General features: G+C 43.3%; 1 protein-coding gene across 2 annotated transcripts in view; it reads right to left on the reverse strand.

Annotated features, from left to right (window-relative positions):
* Positions 1-3235: 3235 nt before the first annotated feature.
* Positions 3236-20434, reverse strand: part of STEAP1 (STEAP family member 1) — a 32927-nt gene continuing 15728 nt past the window's right edge. For both annotated transcript variants that reach the window (XM_069729486.1, XM_069729487.1), the window contains 3 exons: positions 11311-11802; positions 11032-11196; positions 3236-3533 (listed from right to left, as the gene is read on the reverse strand). In XM_069729486.1, the coding sequence (XP_069585587.1) occupies positions 3273-3533; positions 11032-11196; positions 11311-11802 (918 nt within the window). In that variant the 3' untranslated portion in view covers positions 3236-3272. The remainder of the gene's footprint in view (positions 3534-11031; positions 11197-11310; positions 11803-20434) is intronic.

A 20434-nucleotide genomic window follows, 5' to 3' on the forward strand; every position in this document is an offset into this window, starting at 1 on the left:
TTCTTTACCAGTTTAAATTCTCACGTTACTTCATTTGTGTGGGGGAAAGGCCGGCCCAAGCTCAAACTGACTACTCTGCAAAGACCTAAACAGGAGGGAGGAGCGGCACTGCCAGATTTCTTTTTATATTATTTGGCGGGACAGTCGGGAAAATCACTTAGTTAGTTCCGTTGGTGCTAGGTGTCCGCTGGGTCTTTTGGAATCGGGGAAAATAAGTGCTCCTGGTTTGCTGCCCATGATTCGATTGGTGAGATCCACTTGGAAGAAAATTAGGAGAGTTACTGGATTTGGGGACATTGTAGCCGAGATGCCTCTGTGGGATAACAGTTATTTTCCGATGTTAGTGAATCACCCGTCTACAAAATTTTGGGTTTCCTACGGGGTTCTTTTGTTGGGAGATTTATATGACCAGGGGGTTTTTATGTCCTTTGAACAACTACAAGATAAATATGACCTTCCAAGATCTCAATTTTTTCGATACCTGCAACTCAGATCTGCCGTTCAGTCATTTGTCAGGAATGAGGGGATGAACCGTAACATCTCCTCTTTGCCTCTGATAGGTATTCTTAAATCCCAGGGCCCTCAAGGTCTTATCTCGTCCCTATATACATATTTGTTATCAGCGGGAACGAACTCTGTTGTGGATTCGGTGAGAGGCAAATGGGAGGGGCTTTTTCCTGATACGCAAAGTGAGGAATGGGAGGATATTTTGGAATCACCCCTCAGAGTCTCCCCATCAGCCAATAATAAGATGACCCAATTATATATAATCCACCAGTCATATTTGACTCCATTGAGACTTTGTCGGATGGGTCGACACTCGACGTCGGAATGTTTGCGTTGCCACTCACCTGACGCTGATTTTGTACACATGATATGGCAGTGCCCCATAATCTCTCACTACTGGAAGGAGGTGACGTCATTATTAGCTTCAATACTATCAAATCCAATTCCTCTTGAACCCTTAATTTGCCTGTTTGGAGTGTGGGACGAGGAGGCCTGGGAACACTATACGGGGATTTTTCTACGAGAAACACTTTTCTTGGCAAGGAAGTTGCTAGCTATGCGGTGGATGGGGAATTCACCCCCCTCCGTTAGGTCCTGGATTGAACTGGTGAATACAGTCGTCCCCTATGAGCGTACTCTTTACCAAAATAGGGGCTGCCCGTATAAGTTCAGTAAAATTTGGGATAGATGGAATTCCTCTCATCTCACTTTGTGACCTGATTAAATGGGAGAAATGTGGTTTACCTGGTCCTTTGATCCGCAAATATTGCACAATGGGAAAAGAACAAAATAAATAATGTATTTGGCTTTGGTCAAGTGGCGGTGTAGAAGTTTTGGAGGTTTAGTTGGGTTGTAGTTTAAGAACCCTATGTTCTGACTGTTTTTCTAAAAGTAAAATGATTGACATATGTATGTTCTGTCCTTTCCAATCCCTGTAATGTAACCATGCAGATTAATGACAAGGACAAATATGTATGCTGTAATTTTATTCTATGTTTAATAAATAAACGAATTTAAAAAAAAAAAAGTGACAGCGGTCAGAATTGTAAAAATTGCTTGAAGTGTGCGATGCTGCGCTCTTGACACAGCAAAAATACAGTGTAAAAAACTCACCAAAAAATTATTGTGGTAACATAGGGGGTAAATCCTGGACTTTATGAAAAACAAAAAACATGCCTCAGCACTAACAGACAGGTAGTTGCTACCTGTTGTGCACGGCGCCATTCTTCCCAGCACAAAGCGGTCACAGCACAGCAGGCATGTAAGTGGCAACTACCCGCCTGTTGGTACTTAGGGCATATTTTTTTATTTTCATAAAGTCCCGGATATACCCCTTAGGCACACGTGTGCACACGTTCAGGAATTCATGCAGAAAATTCCTGAGAATTCCGGACATTTTCTGCATGAAATCCGCAAGAAAACCGCGTGCGTTTTTGCCGCGTTTTTGCCGCGGTTTTTTCCGGACACTTCCCAATGCATTTTGGAGTGGGAAATCCGCAAAAAAAACGCAAAAAGATAGAGCATGTCCGGATTTTGTGCGGTATGCGTTTTTTTTGCGGAAAAAAACGCATCATGTGCACAAAACATCCGGAATTCATTCTAGATAATGGGATGCTTATTGTATGCGTTTTTTTTTGCGGTTTTATAGCGTTTTTATCGGGAAAAACCGCGAAAAAACCGCAACGTGTGAACACAGCCTAAAGGTTAGAAATTAGGTGTGGTCTAGTTCCATGCTTTTACTGTTGCTTGATAGGGGTCAGACTGGCACATCGGTGTAAGGGGATTGTCCTGTGGGGCCCCGGAACACAAAAATGGGCTGCAAAGGTCCAACTCCTGTTGGCACTAAGGTCTATTTAAACACTATCCAATAAATCTCTGGAAAAAAGTGGTTTGATGTCAATGCAATTCAGAGTCCATCTGACTCCTTCTTCAGGACAACCACAAATGAAAATGAGTATCTTTCTGAAAACACTCTTGGATATTACAGCAGTTGACATTTTTGCCTCATCAGTGGTTGTGTCGTACACAACCTTTCCTGGTGGGCTTAAACCCCCTTTTTCCCCCACTATTACTTGGATAAGACTCTATTGCCTTTTGCATTTTTTTTAATCTAGTATCAGCACAAGATGAATGTTCAAACCAACCACTGGCACTCGGTGCATTCTAGAAGTGGCTAAAAATCTCAGCGCACCTTCTCACCTTGTTTTCCATCTTCGTCTGTCCTCCTCTGCCTCAGGTAAAGCTTTAGGGCAGTGATAGATGGAACACAAGTAGGCACTGAAATGCTCGGCCACACCAAGGGTGCACCAAAGGCCTGTGCTTGGTTAGGACAGTAACTTTTTGCTGATAAAATGCTTTTAGGACTGATGTATTAACGACTTATCTTAGTAAATTTCCAAAATTATTTTTAAGACTCGTCTGTGACAGACTCAGTAAGATGCGGCGTATTTAGGACCACGTCTCATAATAAAAATTTGGCTGTCTGTATTCAAGAAATCTAAAGGGTTAACTCCCACCTAAATAAGTTCATCCGGATCAATGTGGGTCGCAATGCAAGGACCTCTTGCATTTCTCTGTTCTCCATTCATGACCATGACGTTGAAGATACCCGGTCCTCCGCCTCATAGTGTGACCTGCCACTGCATTCACAAATCCCTCATTCTGCGGCAAATTCGGTTTTCTGTGCATGTGCAATATGGCGGACTAATATTAAAACATGACAATGAGACGCCATTGTACAAATATTTTATTGGAAATAATAAATACTACAAGTGGCTAAGGACACATTTTCCACCAGCCATTCCTTTACTGGACTCCCATCCACATCGGATCTTCTGGATTCTCTTATTGAAGAAGGGTAATATTAATACAGTTTTACAGATAAGAACAAAAGAGGGAAGGAAGACCACCAGCATGAACGTGGGGGGAGTGTACCAAATATACTGCTTCGTATCCACCCATTTATTCCACGCAAACACCAGTGTGTGTACTGTGGAGAGGAATAAGGCAATATGGCCTAGCTTACTCTGTGAAGGAAAAAAAAACAATATAGATAACATTTAGTATAAATTTGCATTAATAGAAGAACATGGGTTCATATAAATGCGTAAGTGTATGGACATAGCATGTAAACATCAGGCCTCAAGTATCAAAAGCCGAATCTGTCTTTGTTGCTCACGGCAACCAATCAGAGCTCAGCTTTCATTTCTAAAATGGCTCTGTTACATTGAAAACTGCCCTGTGATTGGTTGCTATGGGCAACAAAGACAGTTTTGATATGAGGCCTACAGTATGTAAATAAGCAGCGTCTTAGTCGCAATGACCACATTTGTAACTTAGATTGTTCTTATAATTGGATGGTTTTCCCACCAATGTGAATATTGCACTGTATGAAGTGTTCTATGGCAGTATTATTTGAGCCCTGCAGGGTGGTATTATATGTAGACATGGATGTCAGCCGCTTAGAAGCGATTTCTTGCACTGTCTGTGTTGATTAGAGCTCTGAATAGGACTAATATTCATTATCGTTATATGGGTGTATAATTCAGCCCACTATGGAGATTTAATTGCACACTATATTGTGGTATAATTGTGCATTGTATGGCGGTATAATGCATGCATGGTATGGTGGTGTAATTGGCACAGTTGTATAATTCGGTACAGTATGATAGTTTACATGTTTTATGGCAGTAATAATAATATATAATATAGGGCAGCACCGTGGCTCAGTGGTTAGCACTGTTCTCTCCATGTTTGCGCGGGTTTCCTCTGGGTTCTCTGGTTTCCTGCCAAAGACATACTGATAGGGAATCTAGATTATTAGCCCCAAGTGGTGACATTGCCGATGATAACTGTAAAGTGCTGTGGAATTAATGGCGCTACTGTATATAAGTGGGTCAAATAAATAAATATAATTTGCATTTATATATGTCATGTTTTGCAGTAATGAAATATAATAAATCTTAAATAATGTGTCTCTATAATTGTAGGTGGCATGAGTGCTTCTGGCTAGCTGGAGCACCAAACAAAAAAGCCAATAAAGTTTACTATGTCTTCACTTTATATCAGATTAATTGCTTTTCTCATTTATTCACTTTTTGCAGAGTGTGCAGAGTCTCGGATTAGACCGGAGGCAGTGAAGTGTGACAATAATGTTGCCTCCAACTTTGAAGTTAATAACTGGAATTTACAAGGATCTGAAGTCTGAAAGTCTCTATTTGGAAATGTCTGATCACAGAACTTCAATGGATAGTATTTAATCATTATGTAAAACAAAAAGAATTCGTCTATATGGCTTCACTTCTACCACACCCTAATACTGCCAAACAGTGAGATGTGAGACTCATAAGTCACCAAGTAAAACCATTGAACTTAAATATATTACTAAGGCCTTCGTCACACGTCCATGTTTAAACACATACGTGAAAAAACAGTACTGGTGCCATCAGTGTTTTCCATCCGTGTGTCATCCATGTGTCAGTGTGCCATCAGTGTGTCATCCGTGTGTCATCAGTGTATTATCCGTGTGTCAGTGTGTTATCCATGCGCCAGTGTGTCATCAGTGTGCTATCCGTGTGTCAGTGTGTTATCCATGTGTCATCAGTGTGTCAGGGTGTCATCAGGGTGTCATCTATGTGTCATCCATGTGTCAGTGTGCCATCAGTGTGTCATCCATGTGTCATCTGTGTGTCATCAGTGTGTTATCCGTGTGTAAGGGTGTCATCCATGTGTCATCTGTGTGTCATCCGTGTGTCAGTGTGTCATCAGTGTGTTATCCGTGTGTCACATTGTGTCGTCCGTGTGTCATCAGTGTGTTATCAGTGTGTCATCCTTGTGTCAGTGTGACATCAGTGTGTCATCCGTGTGTCAGTGTGTCATCAATGTGTCAGTGTGTCATCAGTGTGTCATCCGTGTATCAGAGTGTCATTCGTGTGTCATCAGTGTGTTATCCGTGTGTCATCAGTGTGTCATCCGTGTATCAGAGTTTCATTCATGTGTCATCAGTGTGTTATCCGTGTGTCATCCGTGTGTCAGTGTGTCATCAGGGTGTCATCCGTGTGTCAGTGTGTCATCCATGTGTCATCAGTGTGTCATCCATGTGTCAGTGTGTCATCAGAGTTCATCCGTGTGTCAGTGTGTCATTCGTGTCATCAGTGTGTTATCCGTGCGTCAGTGTGTCATCCGTGTGTCAGTTCGTCATCCATGAGTCAGTGTGTCATCAGTGTGTTTTCCGTGTATCAGAGTGTCATCCGTGTATCAGAGTGTCATCAGTGTGTCATTAGTGTGTCATCAGAGTGTGTTATCTGTGTGTCAGTGTGTTATCCGTGTGTCATCCGTGTGTCAGTGTGTCATCAGGGTGTCATCCGTGTGTCAGTTCGTCATCCATGTGTCAGTGTGTCATCAGTGTGTTATCCGTGTGTCAGAGTGTCATCAGTGTGACATCATTGTGTCATCAGTGTGTCAGTGTGTTATCCGTGTGTCAGTGTGTCAACAGGGTGTCATCCATGTGTCAGTGTGTCATCCATGTGTCATCAGTGTGTCATCCGTGCGTCATCAGGGTGTCATCCGTGCATCAGAGTGTCATCTTTGTGTTATCAATGTGTCATCAGGGTGTCATCCGTGTTGCAGTGTGTCATCCCTGTGTTATCCGTGTGTCATCTGTGTGTCAGTGCGTCATCCATGTATCAGTGTGTCATCAGTGCGCTGTGTGTCACTGTGTCATGAGTGTGTCATGAGTGTGTCATCCGTGTGTCATCAGCATGTCATCCATGTGTCTGTGTGTCATCCGTGTGTCAGTGTGTCATCCATGTGTCATCAGGGTGTCATCCGTGTGTCAGTGTGTTATCTTTGTGTCGGTGTGTCATCAGTGTGTCATCCATGTGTCAGTGTGTCATCCGTGTGTCATCAGGGTGTCATCCGTGTGTAAGTGTGTCATTCTTGTGTCAGTGTGTCATCTGTGTGTCATCAGGGTGTCATCCGTGTGTAAGTGTGTCATCAGTGTGTTATCTGTGTGTGTCATCAGTGTGTCATCAGGGTGTCATCTGTGTATCAGTGTGTCATCCATGTGTCGTTGTGTCATCCGTGTGTTATCCGTGTGTCATCAGTGTGTCATCAGGGTGTCATCCGTGTATCAGTGTGTCATCCGTGTGTCATTGTGTCATCCGTGTGTCAGTGTGTCATCCGTGTGTTAGTGTTACATCCGTGTGTCATCAGGTTGTCATCAGTGTATCATCAGGGTGTCATCAGTGTGTCCATCTTTACTATCAGTTTGTCATCAGTGTTTTCCGGTATGTGTAAAGGAAGAAAGAAATTACACAGTTTCTCCTATACATTGCAATGTTAAATATGTACAGCACATGGACGCCATGACAGACCCATCCGTTTTTCATGAACCCATAGACTTGTATTGTCCCTTGTCATCCTTGCTGCAGGAAAAAAACAGATACAGTGGGGCAAAAAAGTATTTAGTCAGTCAGCAATAGTGCAAGTTCCACCACTTAAAAAGTTGAGAGGCGTCTGTAATTTACATCATAGGTAGACCTCAACTATGGGAGACAAACTGAGAAAAAAAAATCCAGAAAATCACATTGTCTGTTTTTTTTATCATTTTTTTTGCATATTATGGTGGAAAATAAGTATTTGGTCAGAAACAAACAATCAAGATTTCTTTCTCTCACAGACCTGTAACTTCTTCTTTAAGAGTCTCCTCTTTCCTCCACTCATTACCTGTAGTAATGGCACCTGTTTAAACTTGTTATCAGTATAAAAAGACACCTGTGCACACCCTCAAACAGTCTGACTCCAAACTCCACTATGGTGAAGACCAAAGAGCTGTCAAAGGACACCAGAAACAAAATTGTAGCCCTGCACCAGGCTGGGAAGACTGAATCTGCAATAGCCAACCAGCTTGGAGTGAAGAAATCAACAGTGGGAGCAATAATTAGAAAGTGGAAGACATACAAGACCACTGATAATCTCCCTCGATCTGGGGCTCCACGCAAAATCCCACCCCGTGGGGTCAGAATGATCACAAGAACGGTGAGCAAAAATCCCAGAACCACGCGGGGGGACCTAGTGAATGAACTGCAGAGAGCTGGGACCAATGTAACAAGGACTACCATAAGTAACACACTATGCCAACATGGACTCAGATCCTGCAGTGCCAGACGTGTCCCACTGCTTAAGCCAGTACATGTCCGGGCCCGTCTGAAGTTTGCTAGAGAGCATTTGGATGATCCAGAGGAGTTTTGGGAGAATGTCCTATGGTCTGATGAAACCAAACTGGAACTGTTTGGTAGAAACACAACTTGTCGTGTTTGGAGGAAAAAGAATACTGAGTTGCATCCATCAAACACCATACCTACTGCAAAGCATGGTGGTGGAAACATCATGCTTTGGGGCAGTTTCTCTGCAAAGGGGCCAGGACGACTGATCCGGGTACATGAAAGAATGAATGGGGCCATGTATCGTGAGATTTTGAGTGCAAACCTCCTTCCATCAGCAAGGGCATTGAAGATGAAACGTGGCTGGGTCTTTCAACATGACAATGATCCAAAGCACACCGCCAGGGCAATGAAGGAGTGGCTTCGTAAGAAGCATTTCAAGGTCCTGGAGTGGCCTAGCCAGTCTCCAGATCTCAACCCTATAGAAAACCTTTGGAGTTAGTTGAAAGTCCGTGTTGCCAAGCGAAAAGCCAAAAACATCACTGCTCTAGAGGAGATCTGCATGGAGGAATGGGCCAACATACCAACAACAGTGTGTGGCAACCTTGTGAAGACTTACAGAAAACGTTTGACCTCTGTCATTGCCAACAAAGGATATATTACAAAGTATTGAGATGAAATTTTGTTTCTGACCAAATACTTATTTTCCACCATAATATGCAAATAAAATGTTAAAAAAACAGACAATGTGATTTTCTGGATTTTTTTTTCTCAGTTTGTCTCCCATAGTTGAGGTCTACCTATGATGTAAATTACAGACGCCTCTCATCTTTTTAAGTGGTGGAACTTGCACTATTGCTGACTGACTAAATACTTTTTTGCCCCACTGTATGTGCATAGGTCTAATGGGTACATGTGGTATCATTAAAAAAAAAAAACAGATGCCACACGTGCTGCAAACACGGACATGTGAAGGAGGCCTAAAGATATAGAAAAACAGTAAATATAAATCACCCATAGAGATGAATGGACTGAAGTTTTTACTATAAGATAAATGAAAACCCCTTTAAGAAGCTGTTATAGAAGAACTTACTCTTTAAGCTTTATAAATGGCGTCTCATCTCACAATTTATAGCTTTTTCTTCATTTGTAAATGATTATTATGTTACATGATATCACATAGAGATATTTTTTTCTTGCTGTTTTAGGAGCATTTTTTATTGCAGAGTTTCATTACTGAGTCACTGGATTAGTGAGACAGATCCAGCCGCCGTCACATGGGATTTTCAACAGCTTTACAACTTTTTGGCTCGGCCTGTATAAAACTGTCTGGCTTTGTATGTGTAGATACAATTCAGTGACACGGTCTCCCTAGACAGCTGACATTACCATTCTGGGGCTGAATGTCTACAGCCGTACAGGCGACTGCGGGGAATTTATTTTATAACTTTGCTAAAGCCTTTGTTTACAGGTTCAGTTACAAATGTTTTATCAGATGGATGGAGAGAAAGGGAAATAGAGACTAAGAAAAGAGACAGAAAAGAGCCATGAATGAGAGGCAACAATGTCGGAGAAAGAACACAATGAGGATCGGGCAGGAAGGGAGTAGAGGTAAAGGCAAGTAAGGAGCGAATAGAAAGGACAAGGAGGTTGTATGGATAGCATGGAGCAGAAAGACAGAAAAAGACAGAGATGAGTCAAGACTAGGGGGAAGAGAAATTACATGGGCAGAGAGGAGACAGAGCATAGTAGAAAAGGAGATTCGACATGGAGGGGACAAGGACAGAGAAGAGACAGTTTAGAAAGAGAGAAAAAGTAGGACATAAAAAGAAAAGAAGATGGAGGGTAAAGAGATGACATTGAGAGTGAAGAGACGTGACATGAGAGTAGAAGCAAAGGAACATGGAGTAAGAAGAGACACAACTTAGAGGGAAAATACATGGGCCATGGGGGTAAAAGAGAATGGCCATGAAAGGAGGAGAGACTGTAAATATAGTTAGAAGAAAAGACGAGACTTGGAAGGAAAAGAGACAGGACATAGAGTTAGAAGAGATCAGAGTGAGAAGAGATCAGACATAGAAGAGAAGATATCAGGCATAGAGGAAGATGAAACCAGACATACAGGGAGAAGAGACCAGACATGGAGGGAGAAAAGACCAGACATGGAGGGAGAAAAGACCAGACATGGAGGGAGAAAAGACCAGACATGGAGGAAGAAGAGACCAGACATGGAGGGAGAAAAGACCAGACATGGAGGAAGAAGAGACCAGACATGGAGAGAGAAGAGACCAGACATGGAGGGAGAAGAGACCAGGCATGGAGGGAGAAGAGACCAGGCATGGAGGGAGAAAAGACCAGACATGGAGGAAGAAAAGACCAGACATGGAGGGAGAAGAGACCAGACATGGAGGGAGAAAAGACCAGACATGGAGGGAGAAGAGACCAGACATGGAGGGAGAAAAGACCAGACATGGAGGGAGAAGAGACCAGACATGGAGGGAGAAAAGACCAGACATGGAGGGAGAAAAGACCAGACATGGAGGGAGAAGAGACCAGACATGGAGGGAAAAGAGACCAGACATGGAGGGAGAAAAACCAGACATGGAGGGAGAAGAAAACAGACATGGAAGGAGTAGAGACCAGACATAGAAGGTGAAGCGACCAGACATGGAGGCAGAAGAGAGCTGACATAGAGGAAGAAGAGAAGGGCCTTTGGGGAAAAGGGAATAAAAATGGGGGAATAAGAGAAGGGATAATGACACAGAGCAGACAGGACATGATAAGAAGAGAAGGGTAGAAGAGATGACATATGAAAAGCAGAGACAGAAAAAGAAGGCACAGAGAAAAGAACAATGTCAAGGAAAGAACAGAACAGGAACACGATGCTAGAGCAGGGAGGGAGTACAGGTGGGACAGGGAAGAAGTAAGGAATGTGCAGATTGGGAGCAAATACTGTATATCCAAGGTGAAAGACAGGAGAAAGAAGGGACAATGATAGATAGGAAAGTTTCATAGCATGGGGAAGAAAGACAGACAAAAAACTGAGGGAGCAGAGACAAGATGCAGGAAGAAGGAGAAGATACAGTACATGGAAGAGGAAAAGATAGAGCTTTAAGGCAAAAAAGAGAGAATGGACAGGACATAGTAGTAGATGGGACAGTACATGATGACAGGGTCAGACATAAGGAGGCTTTGCAGGACTTCTAGCCTACATCTGCTACATTGATGGTCACTCATTTTGTCAGCACTGCTGTCAGGATAATGAACCGGGCTTTTTCTATAATGGAAAGGGTTTGTCCAATGTAAACTACATCTTCGGATGATTCAGCGATCGCATCATGAAATCTCCTATTGTCCATACCTGGATGAAGGTATGCTCTCTCCATGACAAAGAGTTTCCAATGGAGGGGATTGATGCCACAGCCAATAAAGCTAATATAGCCAGTGCTACAATTCCCAGAGAAACGTAAATCTCCATCCTCCACACGTCATGCTCAATCCAACTGTTTTCTCGTTGTTGCTGAACCTATACCAATAAAAATAAATTAAAATGAAGATTTTAGGGGTTGTATGGTAATATTATATAAATTCAGAGATAAAGGGATCGATGACCAATTTGTAGGATAATGGTAGGAAATACCTGCTCATACGCCCAGTTCAGCAGTTTGTATCTGTAGGACCTTCTCATAGGGTAGGACAGGCTGTAGACAGCATGCATTGTGCCCGAGAAGAAACCCAAGAGCCCAAACTGTTTCCGTCTAAGCATCCATGTGCTCAGCCATTGTGGAAATCTTCGGTACTTTGTGCCACGGTGAAGCTGGAGAATTGTAGCTAATACTCCTGGCAAATATGCCAAAGTCAGAAGTGTGATGGCGACATCCGGCAACACTTTATTAACCACCAGAATTGGAATCCTGTAGAATTCATTTCTTTTATGTATCAGAAGCGGGTGCAGAATTTCTCTGAGAAATGCGTATATAAAGAAGAGCAGCGACAGGGAGAATGCTACTGTGGCCGGTAGTCGCCACTTTGGAAAAAGTTCCATTTTCTTGTGGGCGAGATTTGCAGGGTCCCGGTCAAAGACATCATAATAATCTGATTCTTCAAGGTTATCAGGATCACAGTTGTTATTCTATAAAAAAAAAACACAAAGGAAAAAAATAAATAAAGCTAAATTGTAAGAATTTTAGACAAATCTGAAAGGTCTTATTTAAAGTTAAAAAAATCATTGAATTTCCACAATTTTTGGGGATTTTTTAATTAAATGTTTAATTTTTTTTTTATACAGGTATTTGTCTTTCCTCTTGCAGAATTAGAAGCGAAAGGAGAGGCAGAGAGCTGCGGGTGAACACTGTGCTGCACATTTGCAATGTTTGTGATTTAATACTGTTGCTGCCTATGCAGAGCTCAGCAGGTGAAATAAGGTATAGGCAGCAAATGAGATGATGAAACTCACTTCATTGTACTGAGAGCTGAGCGGCGAACTTCCTGCGCCCGAGCGCCAATCTTAGAAGCTGCTCATTGCAGTATAGGTCTGGAACATTTGATAGTGAGAGCTGAGGAAGGGGAAGTGAAATGTTGCACCCCATCGAATTTTAGGCCTGGGGCACTTGCTGTGACCTTCCCCAAGTTACACCCGCGTCATCATTATGTGAAAGCCCGGAACATTGATGTTTACTAGCAGAGTGGGAACATCATCCAAAGTGCCCGGGGAAACAACAGGATGTTATGTGTTTGGAATGACGTGAAGCTTAGGAAAATTATGTTGGCAAAGGACAGCATTGGCACCACTAGGTATATGCAAACATTCATAGGGAATCGTTCATAAGGTTTTTGCCACTTTATATGAAAGCAGTATGATGTAGGGACAGAGACCCTGATTCCAACGATGTGTCAATTACTGTGCTGCTTGTTGTAGTTTTGATAAAATCACTGTTTTATCAGCAGGAGATTATCACTAGAGGACTAGTAAACCTGACCTGCTGCCAAGTAGTCCTCCATATCTCTGAGCCTTGTATAACCCCACCCCTGCCAATGATTGACAGGGTATGCACAGTGTACACAGAAAGCTGCCAATCAGTGGTGTGGGCGAGGGTTATACAGGGATCAGCATTGAGAGAACTGGTAAGTGACATATCGCTGGAATCAGGGTCTCTGTCCCTACATCACACAGCTCTCAGATGGGGTAACAAAATCTGCTGACAGACTCCAGGTAATATTGTCACCCAGCTTTTCCAGAGTGCTGAATAGAATTAAATTGACCTAATTATACAGCAATATGGGGAAAATCTGTGTGACAACCCTTCTCTTTGCTGTTGTAATGACTGTATTAGTTGTCAACATTGTCACCAAACTTTCCAGAATAGAAAAAAATCCAAAGAGTTAGGTAGGAATATGGGACATGCAAATATGCCATTCCGGGGTCTAGAAAAGCTGTGCTAACTAATATTCCTACATACAGAAAAGCTGCGTGTTTTCCTCCACTTTTTTTTTCTGTTTTCCACATGTGTATGCTCGAAAATAAGCAATTAGCAATGAACTTTTTTATTGCTTTTTAGTTGCTTTTTGTGAATGATTTTTCATTTTTTTATGCATTTTTGGTTTTCAAGGCCTTTTTATTGCAGAAACTGTGGTTTTATTGCAGAAACAGCACATAACTGTGTAGCGTCATGAGCTTGAGTTCTCATAAAATCACATTCACTTTACTTGTAATGTTACTCTGTGTTCATTCAAAAAGTTCTCTAAGCATTTTTGCCACAACTTTCCAAAAATTAAAATGTGGCAATCGTATTGTGTTTTGGGATAATTGCTGTTAAAAAAAACACAGTGTAACTGGTTTTCTGTATAAAAATAACAAAGCAGAAAAAAAGTACGGTATTTAAGATATATGTGAGCGGGCCTAAGTGCTTGTTCACATGTAGCATTTTAAAGGGAGCCTGTCACCTGAATTTGGCGGGAACCGGTTTTCGGTCATATGGGCGGAGTTTTCGGGTGTTTGATTCACCCTTTCCTTACCCGCTGGCAGCATGCTGGCCGCAAAATATTGGATTGAAGTTCATTATCTGTCCTCCGTAGTACACGCCTGCGCAAGGCAATCTTGCACTCTTCTCTGTTGATAGTGGTGACTGCAAACGTCATGCTGATTGACAGACGGCTCCCTGCTGCCTAACTGTGGGAAGCCAGCTGCCAATCAGCATGACGTTGGTAGCCACACCCTGTTGAAAGGGCAAAAGAGGAAAAGCTGCTCTGTTGGCGTAGAGTAGCAGAATCACTGGCAGCAGTGGTCGGTGACCGCTCTTAGCCGGCGCTAGATAGACCAGGCAGGTAGTTTGCAACTACCTGCCTGTTAGTTTTTCGTCTCATAGTAAAAAAATAATATAATCCTGGATAACACAGCAATTATATTAGTTGTGATCTGTCTTCCTCTGAAACTTATAGAAATGGCTGAGTAAAATGAGAAAAAAACAAGACAACTTAAAAACTTTGTAAGTTCTTAGGGGTAAAATTTGTGTTGAAATTTACAAATTATTTGAAAAAGCAAAAACCTAATCCCGGTCTTGTTATATAGTCCGGATGGAACAGTATCACCATTGTGCATAGTATAAAGAGGGGAAGGTTACCAGTAACGAGGCCGAGAAGGGGAAGACGGGGGTCAGACATTGTTTTTAATGGAAAGTTTGGTAATGTAATTTACTAATGAGACCGCAGACGACAGTGGAGGTCAGAAAGGGTCACTGCACAATAATTTTAAGTCCAATTCCAATTTTTCTTTTTTTGAAAATGAGGTACCCCATGTTAGGGTTGGATCGACTAATTTAGGATCCTTATCTACAGACATGAGCGAATCTCCCAAAATTTGTTTCTCTTTAATTTGGTGCAGAATTGAAAATACAAAAATTGTCATGCAAGAAGGTTTATTTTGCTCGGAGGTCTCTCCTGACCCCAAAACATAATAGACTGAGGAAAGGGATTAAAAGAAAATCATACACATTATACTCATCTGTCCGTGTTCTACGTCCACCATCGATCTCCGGTCCTCAATGCTGGTTTTCAGTTTTTCCAACGCTTCTTCTCTTTGCGTTGTGACGGGCGCAGCTGCGGCGACGCATGTGCCATGCGCCCCTATATTTGACATGGGGGGCGCATGGACATGCGTTGTCTTGCGTTTTGTGACGCATGCGTTTTTTGGCGCAAGCGTCAGGGCGCAGAGGACGCAGCAAGTTGCATTTTTTTTTGCGTCCAAAAGCAAGCCAAAAATGGATGCATGCGTCACAAAACCATGCGTTTTTGCATGCGTTTTGCATGCGTTGTGCGTTGCGTCGCCGATGCAACACACAACAACACAAATGTGAATGTACCCTTACTCTAAGGCCAGTGATAGGCTCATGGAGTCGCGTTGGGGGGACGATACACATCATGAAATGACTGCGTGAGACCATTCACCGGCATTGGCGACAGAAAAGCCCAAAGATTGGCGCTCAGGACCATAAAGACACAGCCGGCTTCCCGCCAATCTGCCGGATTTGAATGGACTAAATTCCATTGTCCAGAATGAGAATATTTTTGAAAAAAAATTGAGTAGTTATGGATCGAATCTCTCATCTCTACTTATCTATTAGCCAGAATGTCTCTCGTTCTGAAGGACTCGGCTTAGTCTACGCATTACACAAGCAGTCCATAGACTGCAATGAGAACGGTGTAATGCTTTTTTTGCCCCTTCTGGTGGCGCTGCAAGAAATTGAACATTTGCTATTAAATTTATCAATATATTACTGTTAATCTTGGAGAACCAGCAGGCAGAAAACAATACCCGATGGGCAATTTAAGAAAAAGGATTTCTCATAGAGGTCATGTGTTACCCAATCTATGCAAACATGTTCTTGAAACCAGAGCCACACGTTAACAATGGGGTTTAGTCTTTTTTTTTTAATCAATTACTTCCGGATTTAAAATATATATAAAAAAAAAGTTTGAAGTCCAGGAATAAAAAGTGGATCTGTATTCATGTTAGTCCAAGGGAGCGGTTTTATTATGGAAGCAGCATGAAGTCCAGCACTTGTGAATGAACTAATGAACAATGAATCACACATACAGTACTTACAGGGAAAAGGCACATTTGATGTAAATGTTTAATAACATCTTACAAAGTGATGACGTATGGATAGGATTTGCCATTACTTTATGATCGATGGGGGTCACTGGGATCCTCATGAAGGCCATGTTCACACTATCAGTATTTGGTCAGTATTTCACAGCAGTATTTGTAAAACAAAACCAGGAGTGGGTGATAAATACAGAAGTGGTGCATATGTTTCTATTATACTTTTCCTCTAATCGTTCCACTCCTGGTTTTGACTTACAAATACTGATGTAAAATACTGACCAAATACCGATAGTGTGAACATGACCGAACACTGAGAATGAAGGGGCCACAACGATATTTTAGCGCTGCACCCACTTTTAGGTTTTGCCTACACAGCTGACCCCGGCCACTCACTGTGCAGAGAGCTACAGCAGAGTTAGATAGGAGTGATCATTCACAGGTACACTCCGGTGTGTTTTAAGTTTATAAGGGAATCCCTCTTTAAGGAACACTCCAGGCACATATAACAGAGCCAGCAAGTAACAGTGCCCCCATAACAGAGACAGCAAATAACAGTGCCCCATAACAGAGACAGCAAATAACAGTGCCCCCATAACAGAGACAGCAAATAACAGTGCCCCCATAACAGAGAGAGCAAATAACAGTGCCCCCATAACAGAGAGAGCAAATAACAGTGCCCCTATAACAGAGAGAGCAAATAACAGTGCCCCCATAACAGAGAGAGCAAATAACAGTGCCCCTATAACAGAGAGAGCAAATAACAGTGCCCCCATAACAGAGAGAGCAAATAACAGTGCCCCCATAACAGAGACAGCAAATAACAGTGCCCCTATAACAGAGCCAGCAAGTAACAGTGCCCCCATAACAGAGCCAGCAAATAACAGTGCACCTATAACAGAGAGAGCAAATAACAGTGCCCCCATAACAGAGACAGCAAATAACAGTGCCCCTATAACAGAGAGAGCAATGTTATGAAAGGCAATTCAGTTCCACAATGGACATAGTGGTCAGAGCACATACAGTGATCTGACAATAACCCAAAATCATAGAACGAGCTCTGAGACGTGGGAACTCTGCAGACCGCAATCCCTAATCCTCTCCAAACAACACTAGAGGCAGCCGTGGATTGCGCCTAACTCTGCCTATGCAACTCGGCACAGCCTGAGAAACTAACTAGCCTAAAGATAGAAAATAAGCCTACCTTGCCTCAGAGAAATACCCCAAAGGAAAGGGCAGCCCCCCACATATAATGACTGTGAGTTAAGATGAAAAGACAAACGTAGAGATGAAATAGATTCAGCAAAGTGAGGCCCGACTTTCTTAACAGAGCGAGGATAGGAAAGGTAACTTTGCGGTCTACACAAAACCCTAAAGAAAACCACGCAAAGGGGGCAAAAAGACCCTCCGTACCGAACTAATGGCACGGAGGTACACCCTTTGCGTCCCAGAGCTTCCAGCAAAACAATTAGACAAGCTGGACAGAAAAAATAGCAAACAAATAGCAAAGAAGAACTTAGCTATGCAGAGCAGCAGGCCACAGGAATGATCCAGGGAAAAACAAGTCCAACACAGGAACATTGACAGGAAGCCAGGATCAAAGCATTAGGTGGAGTTAAGTAGAGAAGCACCTAACGACCTCCCCACATCACCTGAGGGAGGAAACTCAGAAGCCGCAGTACCACTTTCCTCCACCAACGGAAGCTCACAGAGAGAATCAGCCGAAGTACCACTTGTGACCACAGGAAGGAGCTCTGCCACAGAACTCACAACAGTACCCCCCCCTTGAGGAGGGGTCACCGAACCCTCACCAGAGCCCCCAGGCCGACCAGGATGAGCCACATGAAAGGCACGAACAAGATCGGGAGCATGGACATCAGAGGCAAAAACCCAGGAATTATCTTCCTGAGCAGAACCCTTCCATTTAACCAGATACTGGAGTTTCTGTCTTGAAACACGAGAATCCAAAATCTTCTCCACAATATACTCCAACTCCCCCTCCACCAAAACCGGGGCAGGAGGGTCAACAGATGGAACCATAGGTGCCACGTATCTCCGCAACAATGACCTATGGAATACGTTATGTATGGAAAACTAATCTGGAAGGGTCAGACGAAAAGACACAGGATTAAGAACCTCAGAAATCCTATACGGACCAATGAAACGAGGTTTAAACTTAGGAGAGGAAACCTTCATAGGAATATGACGAGAAGATAACCAAACCAGATCCCCAACACGTAGTCGGGGACCCACACGGCGTCTGCGATTAGCGAAACGTTGAGCCTTCTCCTGGGACAAGGTCAAATTGTCCACTACATGAGTCCAAATCTGCTGCAACCTGTCCACCACAGTATCCACACCAGGACAGTCCGAAGACTCAACCTGTCCTGAAGAGAAACGAGGATGGAACCCAGAATTGCAGAAAAATGGCGAAACCAAGGTAGCCGAGCTGGCCCGATTATTAAGGGCGAACTCAGCCAAAGGCAAAAAGGACACCCAGTCATCCTGATCAGCAGAAACAAAGCATCTCAGATATGTTTCCAAGGTCTGATTGGTTCGTTCGGTCTGGCCATTAGTCTGAGGATGGAAAGCCGAGGAAAAAGACAAGTCAATGCCCATCCTACCACAAAAGGCTCGCCAAAACCTCGAAACAAACTGGGAACCTCTGTCAGAAACGATATTCTCTGGAATGCCATGTAAACGAACCACATGCTGGAAGAACAATGGCACCAAATCAGAGGAGGAAGGCAATTTAGACAAGGGTACCAGATGGACCATCTTAGAAAAGCGATCACAGACCACCAAATGACTGACATCTTTTGAGAAACGGGAAGATCTGAAATAAAAACCATAGAGATATGTGTCCAAGGCCTCTTCGGGACCGGCAAGGGCAAAAGCAACCCACTGGCACGAGAACAGCAGGGCTTAGCCCGAGCACAAATCCCACAGGACTGCACAAAAGTACGCACATCCCGCGACAGAGATGGCCACCAAAAGGATCTAGCCACTAACTCTCTGGTACCAAAGATTCCAGGATGACCAGCCAACACCGAACAATGAACCTCAGAGATAACTTTATTCGTCCACCTATCAGGGACAAAAAGTTTCTCCGCTGGACAACGATCAGGTTTATTAGCCTGAAATTTTTGCAGCACCCGCCGCAAATCAGGGGAGATGGCAGACACAATTACTCCTTCCTTGAGGATACCCGCCGGCTCAGACAAACCCGGAGAGTCGGGCACAAAACTCCTAGACAGAGCATCCGCCTTCACATTTTTAGAGCCCGGAAGGTACGAAATCACAAAGTCAAAACGGGAAAAAAACAGCGACCAACGAGCCTGTCTAGGATTCAACCGCTTAGCAGACTCGAGATAAGTCAAGTTCTTATGATCAGTCAATACCACCACGCGATGCTTAGCTCCTTCAAGCCAATGACGCCACTCCTCGAATGCCCACTTCATGGCCAGCAACTCTCGGTTGCCCACATCATAATTTCGCTCAGCAGGCGAAAAGTTCCTGGAAAAAAAAGCGCATGGTTTCATCACTGAGCAATCAGAAACTCTCTGCGACAAAACAGCCCCTGCTCCAATCTCAGAAGCATCAACCTCGACCTGGAACGGAAGAGAAACATCTGGTTGACACAACACAGGGGCAGAAGAAAAACGACGCTTCAACTCTTGAAAAGCTTCCACAGCAGCAGAAGACCAATTGACCACATCAGCACCCTTCTTGGTCAAATCGGTCAATGGTTTGGCAATACTAGAAAAATTGCAGATGAAGCGACGATAAAAATTAGCAAAGCCCAGGAACTTTTGCAGACTTTTCAGAGATGTCGGCTGAGTCCAATCATGGATGGCTTGGACCTTAACAGGATCCATCTCGATAGTAGAAGGGGAAAAGATGAACCCCAAAAATGAAACCTTCTGCACACCAAAGAGACACTTTGATCCCTTCACAAACAAAGAATTAGCACGCAGGACCTGAAAAACCGATCTGACCTGCTTCACATGAGACTCCCAATCATCCGAGAAGATCAAAATGTCATCCAAGTACACAATCAGGAATTTATCCAGGTACTCTCGGAAGATGTCATGCATAAAGGACTGAAACACTGATGGAGCATTGGCAAGTCCGAATGGCATCACTAGATACTCAAAATGACCCTCGGGCGTATTAAATGCAGTTTTCCATTCATCGCCTCGCCTGATTCGCACCAGATTATACGCATCACGAAGATCTATCTTGGTGAACCAACTAGCCCCCTTAATCCGAGCAAACAAATCAGATAACAATGGCAAGGGGTACTGAAATTTAAGCGTGATCTTATTTAGAAGGCGGTAATCTATACAAGGTCTCAGCGAACCATCCTTCTTGGCTACAAAAAAGAACCCTGCTCCTAATGGCGACGATGACGGGCGAATATGCCCCTTCTCCAGGGATTCCTTCACATAACTGCGCATAGCGGCGTGCTCAGGCACGGATAAATTAAACAGTCGACCTTTTGGGAATTTACTACCAGGAATCAAATTGATAGCACAATCACAATCCCTATGCGGAGGTAGGGCATCGGACTTGGGCTCATCAAATACATCCCGGTAATCAGACAAGAACTCTGGAACCTCAGAAGGGGTGGATGACGAAATTGACAGAAATGGAACATCAC

The sequence above is a fragment of the Ranitomeya imitator genome, chromosome 6 (genome assembly GCF_032444005.1).
Source record: "Ranitomeya imitator isolate aRanImi1 chromosome 6, aRanImi1.pri, whole genome shotgun sequence".
NCBI lineage: Eukaryota > Metazoa > Chordata > Amphibia > Anura > Dendrobatidae > Ranitomeya > Ranitomeya imitator.